Source organism: Garra rufa, chromosome 17 (assembly GCF_049309525.1).
Source record: "Garra rufa chromosome 17, GarRuf1.0, whole genome shotgun sequence".
Classification (NCBI taxonomy): Eukaryota; Metazoa; Chordata; class Actinopteri; order Cypriniformes; family Cyprinidae; genus Garra; species Garra rufa.
The window spans coordinates 15,490,276-15,505,527 of record NC_133377.1 but is presented as its reverse complement, the minus strand read 5'-3'; the positions used below and the strand labels follow the sequence as shown (position 1 = coordinate 15,505,527).

At 35.5% G+C, this 15,252-nt stretch overlaps 1 protein-coding gene across 1 annotated transcript; it reads right to left on the bottom strand.

The window, feature by feature from the left end:
• Positions 1-343: 343 nt before the first annotated feature.
• Positions 344-6,505, bottom strand: tpbg1b (trophoblast glycoprotein 1b). The gene is made up of 2 exons (XM_073821914.1): positions 6,015-6,505; positions 344-4,578 (listed from the first exon to the last, which is right to left on the bottom strand). The coding sequence occupies exons 1-2, from the start codon at positions 6,278-6,280 to the stop codon at positions 3,729-3,731; spliced, it is 1,116 nt and encodes a 371-aa protein (XP_073678015.1). The 5' UTR covers positions 6,281-6,505; the 3' UTR covers positions 344-3,728.
• Between the last annotated feature and the right edge of the window lie 8,747 nt (positions 6,506-15,252).

Genomic DNA, 15,252 nt, shown 5'->3' with positions numbered 1-15,252 from the left:
TTAAGAAACGTAAAGTGGACAAAAAGAGTATATAAAACTCAAGTATACACCCAAAAACACTTAAGTACTGTAACAAAGTATTATTACTTTGTTACATTACAACACTGATTTTTGGCTATAAATGTACCGGATCTGAACGATAGTACAATAAGAAATAAAATGAAATGGAAAAACTTTTGTCAGGTATTACAAATGTTTCTTCTGAAATTATAAAGGATGAGGAGAGTTTGTGGTGAATAATCCCTACTAAAAACTAAAAGAACTAGATAACTAGATAAAGGAGTTCTCCTCCTACAAGAAACCATATTTTTGACCAGCAAGAAAACAAAGAGACTAATTTAAATTTCAAATTTAAAAAAACTTTATTTTTAGCATGCAAAATAAACTCTGCCCTGAAGAAAGACCACTTATTTGTCCATGCGATGCATGACACATTCACAAAAGTGTTGTTCTGCGCTGGATACCTGATAAATTCATGAGTAAACATTTTGCTTTTGGCATCCCACTTGAAAGGTTTTCCTTACCTCTTTAGAGAAACATTCATTTGAATATAATGAATAATACATGAGTATAAAGCTATAAAAGCACAATGGAAGACGGTCCGAATTCCTGTGAAGTTTCATTTACCAAGTATCATAATTTTTGAAGAGTTCATCAGGCACAAAGATGCTTTCAGTACAAGAATAGATACGACGCTTTTCCACAGAATCCAAAACATTGTTGACAAATGAGTGAATCTCACAAAGAAATAATCAGTTTCACTTTAAAATAAAAATAAATCTGTGTAATACATATATAATGTTGCATTGTGGCATTATTATGTATTTTTAAATATAATATGTGACCCTGGACCAAAAAATTTGATTTATACATCTTTTCATTGATGTATGGCTTGTTAGTATAGGACAATATTTGGCCAAGATGCAACTATTTGAATTTAAGAAGAAAAATCTGGAATCTAAGGGTGCAAAAAAAAGTAATATTGATAAAATTGCCTTTAAAGTTGTCCAAATTAAGTTCTTAGCAATGCATATTATGTTTATGGTAGGAAATTTACAAAATACCCTCATGGAATATGATCTTTACTTAAAATCCTTATGATTTTTGTCATTAACGAAAAATGCCATGTATTTTTGGTAATGGCTACAAATATACCTGTGCTACTTAAGACGGTTTTGTGGTTCAGGGTCACATATATGAATAGATATTTGTTTATTATTATGTTCCACATTCAATGCATTTTACTTGCATTAAAATAATGCAAAAAAAAGCTTTTGTTTCTGCAAAATATTTATTTTTTCCTTTTGATATAAGGTGAAATACAAATTAATTTACACAAGCAACGTCCTGACTGTCTTTGTGAGGTTCACTCAAAGACTAAATAGTCTGTATCGTTAGACTAACATATACTGCATAAAAGCAAGTTATCCAGACAGTGAAGTGAAGTCCAGCACATTGGCACAACACATCAAGGATATTTCTTTTCAGTCTTACACATTTGGAAACAGTACTCAGAAGTAGAGCGGGGGACCGCTCAGCACAACGGCCCCAGCATCATCTGTATCTTATCACCGTAAAGTCCCTTAAACAGAAAAAGCTGGGGAACATATGAGGAACTGAGCCAGACTGAGTCTTCAAAGAGCAAACAGGCTTGACGGAGGAGGGGTCTCGCTCAGCGGCTCTCGTAAGGGCTGGTTCTCATCATTCTGACAATAAAAATGAGTGGAATAAAAACAAAGCAAAACGTCTCTTTTCAACGAAAAAAAAAAAAAAAAGCAGCCGGAGATTTCTTCAAACCGGGTCTGTTTCTTCAAAAGATCCTCATTCTAGAGCTTAGAGGAGGTTATCCTCCTGCTGGAATGCTTTTGGAGAGAAAATCCGGCACATTCTTCGCAGACTCCCTGTGGATAGAGGGACAGAAAGGACCATAGAAGGCTGCTAATTCGGTTGCCCGGGGTCCGACATGCTAAAACTGCATTCACTTGCATAAAATCAGGGCTGCAGGAGCATGCAATAAACAGTCCTCAAAACAGTCTTCACAAACCGCACAGTACACATGTATAGACATATCAGATTAGTCCTCTTTTGAAGCTGTTCAGCCTCTTAGGTCCAACGAGCAAGGCACTTGAGCACCAGAGAGGTGGGCAATATTCCAGTTTGGGACAATGGAGAGTAGTGGGGGGTTTGTTGGTGGTGGTCAGAGTTACTTTATGGCTTCTACCTCTTTATTGGGCTAATCCTTAAACATCCCATGATGATTGAGAAGCAAATGCATCTCGGGGCCAATTCTGTGCAGACTCGAGGGGGAGGTGTGCTTGTTATAAAGGCTTCAACGAGACAGGCAGTACATGCTTTTCACAACAAATGTGCCTACTTAAATATGCCACCAGTTGGGGAAAGTTACTTTTAAAAGCAATGCATTCAAATATTGCATTACACTAGAGGTTCTAGAACCTTGAACATCCATGGAAACTTTTAAATAAAGAAAAGGTTCTTTATAGTTGAAAAATGTTCTTCAAAATGGTTCTTTTAAAGGAGAAGCTGACCTCCAGAACACAAATTTACAGATAATGTAGTCACCCCTATATGATCCAAGCTGTTCATGGCTTATGTTAAATTATGTTTTTTGAGGAAAACATTTCAGGATTTTTCTCTAAATAGTGGACTTCAATGGTGCCCCGAGTTTTAACTTCCAAAATGCAGTTTAAATGCAGCTTCAAACTGTTCTAATTCGATCCCAGCCGAGGAAGAAGCGTCTTATCTAGTGGAAAAAAAATGCTTGTCTTGGCTAGCTCTGCCTGAATTCAGTTTTTTCCGGTTAAAAACAGTTAGGGTATGTCGGAAAACTCCCATCTTATTTTCTCCCTCGACTTCAAAATCATCCTACATCACAGTTTTAACTTTTTGTTAAGAGTGTTTGATCTTCTTTGCATGTTCACTTTGCAAACACTGGGTTGGTACTTCTGCAGCGATGTAGGATGATTCTCAAAAAAATGAATATGATTTTAATATGAGTTTTTTTCGACCTACCCTATCTGTTTTGAACTAAAGATGCACAGACTACTCATGCACATTGCAAAGAAAACCGAGACGAGCATTTGAGGTTAAAAAGTATATAAATTGTATTATTTTTCTCAGCTGTGATCATTTACAGATGCATTTGGGATTGTTTGAAGCTGCATTTAAACTGCATTTTGGAAGTTAAAACTCAGGGCACCATAGAAGTCCACTATATAGAGAAAATGAAATGTTTTCCTAAAAAAAAAAACCACAATTTCTTTACAACTGAAGTAAGAAAGACATGAACATCTGAAGACAAGAGTGAACTGTTCTGGAAGTGAACTTCTCCCTTTAAGAACTGTTCACTCAGATGTTGAAATGGTTCTTCTATCGCATCACTGGAAAAACACAGTTTTGGAACCTATTTTTTAAGAGTGTACTCTATAAAAGTAACTAATTGCATGACTAATGTAAAGGCCCTTTCACACCAAAAGTGAAATTAATAAGCCTCTTGCTGAAGGAAGTGCCTCTGCACTTACTCCCAATTTCTCTCAACATGGGGACAGCAGAGCTGTCAGTGAATAAATAGGAAAACAAAGTCAATTTAAAAGTAATGCATTACTTGAAAAAGGTAATCTGATTGTGTTACCCCCAACACAAATGGACGTTTTCCAAGTATAAATGCAATAGAAAACTAGTTCATATTAGAATCTCGGTTTGGGAAGAGTTCACACATCCGCTGTTGTAGAGAACTGCGACAGTCTGGGATCGGAGTCGATCTCGTATCGGTAGTGGTACCCTTCCCAGACTTCCCGGCATGCGTCGCGCATTTCATTGATGCGCTTTTTAATACCTTTGCGGTTTAGGTAGAGCACAAAGAGAAACATGAGACCGACAAATCCCAGCACGAGACCCAAAAACACGTAGGACGTCTGCAGTGCGAGGTTGTCGACCTCTCCCGCCTTATGGCAACCCAACTCCAGTTCGCCCACCGTCAACAATGACGTGTTCTGCAAGGCGACTGGAAACGCGCACGTCAGGTGCTCGACGTCCACCACTCGCGCTTGTGAGTCGTTCAACCAGGCGGCAAAAGGCTCAATGTCGCAGGTGCAGGTGTACGGATTCTCCGCTAGATGGAGCCTCACCGAACGCATGTGCTCCAGCTCTTTTAGAGCCTCTTCGCGTAGGGTCCTGAGTGCGTTGTGGGTGAGGTCGAGTTCCTGGAGGTGATCCAGTCCTGTGAATGTCCCGTTATGGATAGACACTATAGAGTTGTTGCCAAGCTGAAGGCGCCGCAGGCCGACAAGATGGCAAAAGATGCCTGGGGGCAGGTAGACAAGGCCGTTACTGGACAGGTCCAGCCCTAGCAGTTCAGCCAAGCTGCTCCAGCGAAGAGAGGTGGCTAGATCAATGACGGACGAGTGGTTGTAAAGAGCCCGACTGAGGTTGAGCTCCCTTAGCATACGGCTCTGAACGGTGAACGCCTCAGGATGGATGACGGCCAGCTGGTTGTTGCTGAGGTCCAGCGATCTGAGGCTCCGCAGTTTGGAAAATGTGTGAGACTTCACCTCAGAAATCCTGTAGAGGAGAAAGGAAACATTAAGGTGGGTGACATAGAAGAATATTGTTTACTAATCAGATCCAAAGAACCTTTTACACAATCAAAGGTTTTTGCATAATGCTAAAGATTCCTCGTTGACCTACAGATATGAATGAAGTGTACTACCGTAGTCACACTCTTAAAAATAAAGGTGCTACACTATGCCATTTTTTGTCTAAATGGTTCCATAAAGAACCTTTAACATCTGAAGAACCTAAAAGATGAGAAAGAGATGGTTCTTCTATGGGATCATTGTGAAGAACCTTTTAAAGCACCTTTATTTTTAAAAATACAACAGATATTCAGGGACATACATTTATTTGCTGTTTTATACCATGTCAGCATCTCAGACCAGTTTCATGGCAAGAAAATTTACATAATCGAAGGTTTTTGCATAATGCTAAAGATTCTTCATTGGCCTACAGATATGAATGGAGTGTTTAACAGTAGTTAAACTCCTAAAAATAAAGGTGCCTTACAATGCCACAGAAGAGCATTTTTGTCTAAATGGTTAAGAAACCAAAAGGAGAATTCTTCAGATTATAAAAAGGTAAGAAAGGTTCTTTGTGGAACCAAAAATGGTACTTCTAATGGCATCGCTTTGAAGAACCTTTTAAAGCACCTTTATTTTTAAGAGTGTACATGTTCAAAACCACAACAAATATTCAGGGACATAAATGTATTTGCCGTTTTATACCATGTCAGCATCAGCAGACCAGTTTCATGGCAAGAACATTTAGTAAAATTTAGTTAGATAAATGTTTTCTTGTTGAGGGAACTTTCTGAATAGCATTCGGAAGGGAAGCATTCAACCAATATTATGACTGAATCGATTTCCACATCTGGACCTCTTTATACGGTTCTGTTTTATATTTAATTAAACCAGATGCTATACATTGTGCTTGAGCTAGTAAGAAAACGAAGTTGAATCCTATTAGTAAAGGATGTGAGAATGAACCTGTGCACTTTTAACATTTTACTTGAGCTTCTCCTTTTAAAAAATAAATACACTCTTAAAAATAAAGGTGCTTTAAAGGGTTCTTCACAGTGATGCCGTGGAAGAACCACTTTTGGTTCTACAAAGAACCATTCAGTCAAAGGTTTTTTAAAGAACCATCTCTTTCTTACCTTTTTATAATCTGAAGAACCTTCTTTCGCACAAAGAACCTTTATTGAATCAGAAAGGTTCTTCAGACGTTAAAGGTTCTTTATAGAACCATTTAGACAAAAAAAAAAGGTTCTTCTATGGCATTTTTAAGAATGTAGTTACTTCATTAAAGATTTATATTAAAATGAAAAGGCTCCTAAACAGTTCCATATTGATTCGCCATGTCTTTACTCTCGTAAAAGTAGTTAATATAGTATTTTAAGCGTCAAATGAACTTGATTTAGTTTAGAATACGCATTTCGTTACCTGTTGTTAGACAGTGATAAATTGGTCACGTTCTCCAGTCCCTGGAAAGATTCGGGTCCGATCTGGCTGATGTGGTTTCCGGTGATAAAGAGGTTTCTGGTGTAGCTCGGGATGCCGCTCGGTATGTCCCGCAGATCTTTGGAGACGCATTTGACCGTGAGCGCGGCTTCCGAACACTCGCAGCCGGCTGGACACACCGATGCGCCCGCGGAGAGCGCAGCGCACAGCAGCCCGAACACAACGGCGCACCGTGCACAAGCGAACATGGTGACCCTATCAGCAAAACGGCATCAATCTGACTAAACAAAAGCCCTCATTCAGGATACGGGCTCCACTTCTCCAAAGTGCGTCCTCCTCCACTCGTAACTTCTCTCAGCAATGTTGAGTCTCGCTGCGTGCTCGACTTCTTTGCATTACAGAAACTCATGTGTGAATGAGAGGCAGACACTTTATTTCCATGAGAAAAGGAGGTTCTCTGTGTGAGGCGTTTGATCCGCTTCTCTCAAACAATGCGACTGAATCACTCCTGCTCTGAACAATCAGCAGGGAGGAGCTTTGGACTCACACCTCTCCCCCTCCACTTCACCGTATAGATCGATACAGATCAGTCTGGGATCTCTCACATCTCAAACTCATCACAGTGATTAATAGGCTTAATTAACAGTGATTAAAAGTCATCAAAAGATTACGATAATCCAACATCTCTCACTTTAGTTGATCTTTAGGCTACTGCTCCAGTGCAACTCAAGGTCTCCTATCCAGTTGCTTTTAGGTTTTGCAAAGATTTTCTTGGCGTTGTGGTTCTTTGGAGATCGATGAAGCTCTTGATGTTACACTAGAGCAGGGGCTCTAGGGGGTGGGGCCCACGAGGGGGCCCTCAGTAAACTTTCAAAGGGGCAGCATTTTTTAAAAGAGATTAGCCTATATCAGTTTTTTATATTTTTTTTATATTGTATGTTCTGCTTTGATGTTCATTTTAGTAAAGGTTTAGTAATTTTGCAATGCTTTTGTTTTAAGTAATTTTCTGTTGTTTTTAAATATGTCTGTCATTTTCTTGTAGTACAGACACACTGCTTATTTCTCTAAATGAAATGCAATTTCATATAATTCTTTGTGAATTATTGTTATTATTATAATTAGTAGAGTACTTTTTTTCAGAATTCTTTGATGAATAGAATCGTTTTAATCTTTTTATTTAGCAGGGATGTTTTAAATTGATTAAAAGTGATGATAAAGACATTTATAATGTTACAAAAGTTGTTTAATTCAGATAAATGCTGTTCTTCTGAACTTTCTATTCATCAAAGAAACTTGAAAAAGTCCATTCAGATGTTTCAACAATAATAATGCTTTTTGAGCAGCAAATCAGAATATTAGAATGATTTCTGAAGGATCATGTGACTGGAGTAATGGTGCTAAAATTCAGCTTTGTATCACAGAAATAATTTACATTTTAAAACATATTCAAATAGAAAACAGTTATTTTAAAAAGTGAAAATATTTTAAAATTGTGCTGTACTTTGGGCTTGGTGAACAGAAAAGACTTTTCAAAAACTTTTGACAGGTAGTGCATAAATGTACTGTAAAATACCTTACCCCTTTCATTAAATGTTGTTTCATTTTAATTATTTGTGAATTTTACTATACATTTCTGAGTGAAGTCAATCAATTTTTTTAACAATCATGACAAACTAAATTTAATTAAAAAAAAGGTCCTCAAGCATCATTGTAATTTTACTATGTTTAACTTAAAACTTAAAAGGATATACAATTTTGCACCTTTTGCAAAACCAAGAAAATTGGCATATTTTGATTTTTTTTAACTTTAAAATTTCTTGAAATGAGTTCTGATTCATTATTTGAATGCATTAATATATGTCAGCCTTTTTTGTTGTTAAAATAGAGGATGAGGTAAAATCATAGCTTATAAGGGCCTTTAAATATGGATTGAAAAATAATAAAAGGCTGAAAACACTGGGCCACAGAGGATATTCTTCAGATTGGTGTTATTGGCTTCTGAGTTCTTAATAGGTTTTCTGGATATGAATCTAGCTCTTTGTTTATGTATGGATAATCTGTGTTTTTGTATGTTGGGAACATTGATCTGATATCCCTCACTCCACAGGACTCTGCTGCTTTGAAGTCGGCGGGGGTCTGCTGAAGAGAAACGGGACAATAAGCTATGAATTCAACACGGCGTTCTTTTGCCTGCCGAGTCACACATTCGTTCTCTAGCGCAATTAAACGTTTCCAAGACAACCCTTCAAAGAAATGCACAAAAAATAACATTCAAAACATTACATGCACCTAGAGTCCAATGAATGAAATAAAAGTTTTCAAATACGTCATTTTTTACTGCATGTAAAACAGCCATTGAATGCACACCAGTTAATTCAGCTTAGTCTCACTGTTTGTAGGTATTTAGAGACGTATGTTTTTATTGATGCTAAAACGTACAATTTAGACGTATTTCAACGTTTAAAATGTACAAATAGCTACGTATTTTTAGCTAAAAAAAAAAATTAAAATATTTACGGATATTTTATTTCATTAAAATATTTGTATCAATGCCTTTTATCATTTTAATAAGAAATTTAGATTTTTAGCACCCTTAAAATACCCCCAAAACCAAACCTACCCATTTTTATAGCGGATATAAGAGGATAAAAAAAACATAACTGACCAAAATAGGCAGGGAAATTACCATTTTAGTAACAACATAGCATAACAATACTTTTTATAGTCACTAATCCCACTCCTACCTGACCTAATTTTAACCATAATTCTCTCAGTACAGTAATACAGCAAATATGCATTTTTATAATTTTATTAATAAGCTATATGGATGTTTAGCCTCTTCAACATATCCCCAAACCTATCCATTTTATAGCAAATATGTATTTATGATTTTATTAATAAGCCATTTAGTTTTTTGCCCCCTTAACCTACAACAAATATGCATTATCATTTTATTAATAAGTGATTTAGATTTTTTGCCCCTTAACCTACCCCCAGACCTACAGAAAATATGCATTTTTATAATTTTATTAATAAGCTATTTAGATTTTTTTGCCCCCTTAACCTACCCCCAAAATATAAACCTACCTATTTAATAGCCAATATGCATTTTTATAATTTTATTAATAAGCGATTTAGATTTAGCCCCCTTAACCTACTCCTTGACCTACAGCAAATATGCATTTTTATTAATTTTATTAATAAGCCATTTAGATTTTTTGCCCCCTTAACCTACCCCCCAAAACCTAAACCTTGTCACACACAAGGATGAAGGCAGAGACGGAGGTAAGTATAAAATGATGGTAAGTTTATTAACACAGCAGGTAAGTTGTAAACATCGACAGAGATGAATGTGACAGTAAGTATGCTTATCTGAACAGTCCTGGGTATTTAGATAGAGAGTCCGCGGGAACATAGAGGGAACCAGAGTCCAAAGTGTCCGGGAGAGCAGAGCAAGTATGGAGTGCGATCTGTAGACCAGACAATGAGTGTCTGGCGGTTCCGGGTATATATAGAGCAGAGGTAATTGGAGTCAGGTGTGCACAATCAGTAATCAGGTGAATTGGAACGAGTGGGTGGTGCTTCAGAGGGCGTGGTTTGTGTGGGTGACACTCTGGCTACGTTTACATTAATCCGGATACATTTGAAAACGGAGTTTTCATTTTAAAACGCTCTCCGTCCACACTAGCGTTTCCAAGCGTTTTCCAAAAGTTTCTCATCCACACTGAAACGTAGGAAAACATCGAATTCGCCTTACTGCGCATGCGTAAAGCCTCCAAAATTATACAGACGTAATAAGTTTTCACGCAATTCTTCTGGCGGGATAATTTACGGAAATATCTCATTATCCACTGACGCGTCTATATCACGCTCATTCATATTTTATCTGAAAAGCAGTTGTCGTCATGTTTTGCAGGACAGCAACTGTGAGTAAATTTTCCGTCATCATTTTAGGACTGTAATTTGAAGAGTGTACAAGGTAAATCTCTTTAGCAGCAGTGTGTGAATAGCACAGGCACAATTACTGGTGTAAACATATCTATTGGTACAATATGCGTCACATGACTATAAATATGCGTCATCATTTTCAAAAGCCTCCGTTTTCACAGTCTACACTACAACGTGAAAACGGCGTTTTCTAATTTGTCCACTTTGGCCGGAGTTTTTAGAAATAACCGTTTTCTGTGATAAAAACGGGGTTTTCGTGTAAATGAGAGGCCAAACCGCAGGGAAATATCTGCGTTTTCCCTTCGTGTAAACGGGGCCTCTGACAAACCTACATTTTTTATAACCAATATGCATTTTTATCATTTTATTAATAAGCGATTTAGATTTAGCCCCCTTAACCTTCCCCCAGACAGACCTACAGCAAATATGCATTTTTATAATTTTATTAATAAGCGATTTGAATTTAGCCCCCTTAACCCCCCCCCCAAAACCTAAACCGACCCATTTTATAGCAAATAGGCATTTTTTAAATCAATTTATTAATAAGCGATTTAGATTTATCCCCTTAACCTACCCCCAGACCTACACCAAATATTCATTTTTATAATTTTAAGCTATTTAGATTTTTTGCCCCTTAACCTACCCCCAAAATCTAAACCTACCTATTTTATAGCCGAAATGCATTTAAAAAAAAAATCATTTTATTAATAAGCAAATTCAATTTTTTTTGCCCCCTTAACCTACCCCCAGACCTACAGCAAATATGCATTTTTATAATTTTATTAAGTGGTTTGGATTTTTTGCCCCCTTAACCTAACCCCAAACCTACCCATCTTATAGCAAATATGCATTTTTATAATTTTATTAATAAGGGATTTAGATTTGAAGATCCCTTATCCTACCCCCAAACCTAAACCTACCCATTTTATAGCGAATATAAATCGCTAATATAGCAGATTCATGGAAAATTACATCCGTAATCAGAATCTTTGCCGCAACTAATTTATGAATGAGTCTGCATCAACTACATTAAAGAGAATCGCTTTAAATAAAGTGAATAAAAAGGGGCAGCAGAGTGAATAAAACCCTCGGATGGGGGATTTACCCCCATGGTCGGAGAAAACACATTTTGTGTCCCACCACAACAAACAAAGTGAATATTACATAAATGGTTAAACATTTGTTTAACATTATGTAGAACTATTCTTGGAAATGAGCTGACAACAGAACAGAATAAAATGGTATAATTTCATATTAAGTAAACGATTACACTATTTAATAATGCAGTTGAAAACATAAGGCCATTAAAAACAACAATTATAATGAAATGAATGATTCGTTTTTAGGTGTGGTCAATTACGTAAAATGCATATGAATTATTATGAGATCACATTGGTTAATATATTAATGACTGATGATGGAAACATGAACAGCACAAAGCTAATGAACGATTTAATATGATGACAAAAGCAGCTTTATTAAATGCACTTAAACATACAGAAATAAAACCCAGAGTATATTGTAATAGTAAACATCTTTTATTGATATCAATAATGCGTGAACATTGAACATCATAAATTATATCACTGGCAGAATGGGTTTGAAATTTGAAGACTGTAAATTAATTAGGAAGACGATTTTATGTTTCCACTGGTTTCTGATGATATGGGCTATTGCCATGGCAGTTCTTGCTCTTGGAAACACATTTTGCAAACTCAATAACTCAATTTCAAATGACCATTACTGGGTGCTCGGGAGAAAAAGAAAGTAAGAGACAATGAAAGACCAATACCATTTTCTAAAAAGAAATCCGATAAAGCACACAAGCATCTTTCTTCACATATATTACGGATTTGTGTAGCTTATTGCCTTGTGAATATAAAACTACATGGTCACTCGTTTGGAGTAAAAAAGGCCTTGTTAAAATGTTTTTCCACCCTGTTTTTAGTTGTTCCATGTGCTCTACGTGAATGCTTGACATTATTAGGGTAAAAACAACAGCAGAAAGCAATCTGCTACTCGTATTTATCTAACACTCAACAGCCATTGTAAACAACGCATCTAGTCAAGGAAGCATTACCACATGCACAGAATATACACGGCCAAAATATATCATTACAAAGATTTGAATATCCTCATGTTAAAATATGCATTTGATTATTAGCCAGAACAAACAACTTTTGAATACCAACCAACAATATGACACTTTCTGAGTATCAACACATGCGTACTGGCTTACAAAGCACAACATGCGAATAAGCAAACATACATACACGATAATGCAGACAATTTTAGAAATATAAAGTCTATTTCTTTGTTGTTGTGCAAAGTTCATGTAAAGACTACTTTGACAGCAGTGCATGAAAGGCAAATATTTGCAGCTTATTTTTATGCAAATGCAAGTTTTGAATTAGTTAACAGAAACAAAGTTAAAACTTAAAAAATAAATAAAATAAAAACAAAAAAATAAAAATAAAAAAAGAAATAAAATAAAATAAAAAAGGAAAACAAAAAGCTTAAAAAACTTAAGAAAAGAAAAAATAAAAGAAACTAATGAAAACTAAATATAAAAGAAAAAATAAACAAAACAAAACAAAATGCAAGTTTTGAATAAGTTAACAGAAAAAAGTTAAAAAAAAATAAAAAATAAATAAAATAAAAACTAAAATTATTTAAAAAAATAAAATAAATAAAAGAAAACAAAAAGCTTAAAAAAAACTTACGAAAAGAAAAAATAAAAGAAAATAATAAAACTAAATATAAAAAAAACATTAAAAAATAAAATAAAACAAATCAAAACAAAATGCATGTTTTGAATTAGTTAACAAAAAAGTAAAAAAAAATAATTAAAATAAAACAAAAATTATTAAAAAAAATTTTAAATAAATAAATAAAACAAAAAAGAAAACAAAATATAAAATGACATTAAAAAAAGCAAAAAAACAACAACAACAAATAAAACAAAACAAAATGCAAGTTTGGAATTAGTTAATAATTAATTAACTAATAAAATAAAAAAATATTTTAAAAAAGAAAAAAATAAATAAAAGACAAAAAAAGAAAAGAAAAAAGAAAAATAGATAAAAAACTTAAGAAAAGAAGAAAATAATGAAAACTAAATATAAAAGAAGGGAAAAACAAAAAACAAAACAAAATATAATGCAAGTTTTGAGTTAGTTAACAGAAAAAAGTAAAAAATAAATAAAATAAAAACAAAAAATATTTTAAAAAAATAAAAAAATAAATAAAAGACAAAAAAGAAATTAAACATCTAACAAATAGCAACCATAGAAAGACCTCAGTGAATGAATGACTGTTTTATAAAAGTATAAAGCTGTGGAATGCCATGAGCCTTTAGAGATTACAGACAGGAAATGTGAATCGCTGGGCTCCTGTGATGACCTGAACAGTCAAATGTGCTTCTGATCTACTAGTTCACGTCTTTGAAGACAGGAAAGCCATCCGTAAGAATGTCACACTTCACACAGACTCTCTAATGTGATCAGCTCTAGCCAGGACCAGCAGGGGCCAAACCCCTCTCCCACACACACACCGGCCCATCTGAAGACACTCCACCGACACAAAACACACTGGGCTACCTGCTGCTCTTGGCAATACTTCCAAAGATCGAGAGAGTGTGAGAAGGGAAAAGAAAAGAATAAATGTGAGAGGAGAGCAATAGGTAAGAGTTCAGTGATTTTTCTCTTTGACACGAAACAAAGAAGGGATTTGATCACAGAGGAGCCATGGAAATGGGTTTGGTGTCTAGATCACAGTCTAGGATTATGGCAGGATTCGATCCGTGTTTGAAACTAAATGCATAGTTCATGAATACAGCGGAGAAAAGCAAACAGGATTTTTGTGATCTGGCTTATAGTAATGAAGGTTTAATTTTACCCAATTTGACTTTGGGATTGTTTTTCTTCCTGATTACACACCAAACTGATCCATTCACTGTATGTACAAGTGAAACACTTACACTCAACATTAGTAGGGAACTAAAATATATTTAGAGCCTGTTATTAGGATATATTGGCCTGGTTTCACAGACAGGGTTTAGACTAAGCCAGGATTAGGCCATACTTCAATTAAGACATTTAATTTTTATACAATAAATGTGTTGTAGAAAGAAAAAAAAAAAACATACTGGTGTGCTTCTTGAGACAAAACAAAAGCACTGACATGATTTTAAGATCAATCAGTGCTAGTTTCTTTGATTTGAAACAGCTCAAACTTACATTTTAGTCTGGCACTAGGTTTAAGCCTTGTTTGTGAAACCAGGCGATTTTAGTTTTTTTATTAGTAATAATAATTTCATTCTAAAAAGTTTGACACTAGTTAAACTCAACTTTCAATAGTTATGCTGAATATTTTAAAATATAAAAACTACAATAAAAATAACTACAATGAAGTTACAGTCAAGCCTGAAATTATTCATACCCCTGGCAAATTCTCATAATAAGACGATGTACAAGAGGCATCTTTGTGGAAAAAATATATTACTCATCTTTTATTTACATTTTAACAAAAAGTGTCATGTCCAAAATTATCCATACCCTACTCAATAATCAATAGAAAAGCCTTTATTGACTATTACAGCAATCAAACGCTTCCTATAATTTCTGACCAGCTTTTTGCATGTCTCCACTGGTATTTTTGCCCATTCATCTTTAGCGATGAGCTCCAACTCTTTCAGGTTGGAGGGTCTCCTTGCCATCACCCTGATCTTTAGCTCCCTCCACAGATTATCAATTGGATTTAAGTCAGGACTCTGGCTGGGCCACTGCAAAACGTTAATGTTTTTCTCTGCTAACCATTTCTTCACCACTTTTGCTGTGTTTGGGTCGTTGTCGTGCTGAAATGTTCACTGGTGCCCAAGGCCAGGTTTCTCTGCAGACTGCCTGATGTTGTTGTTGAGAATTTAGATGTATTGCTCCTTTTTCATGGTGCTGTTTACTGTGATTAGGTTCCCTGGTCCACCGGCTGAAAAACACCCCCAAAACATTAGGTTCCCACCACCATGTTTGACAGTGGGGATGGTGTTCTTAGGGTTGAAGGCTTCTCCTTTTTTACGCCAAATGAAGACTACATCATTGAGGCCAAACAATTAAATTCTTGTTTCATCTGACCATAAAAGAGAAGAACAGAAGTCATCTTCTTTGTCCAGATGAGCATTTGCAAAGGCCTTATCTGTCCTCCTTGGTCTGCGTTGGTGGAAGCCAGTGGTGGTGTCTGTTGGACTGTCTGCCTTGAGATGTTGCCACCAGCAGAG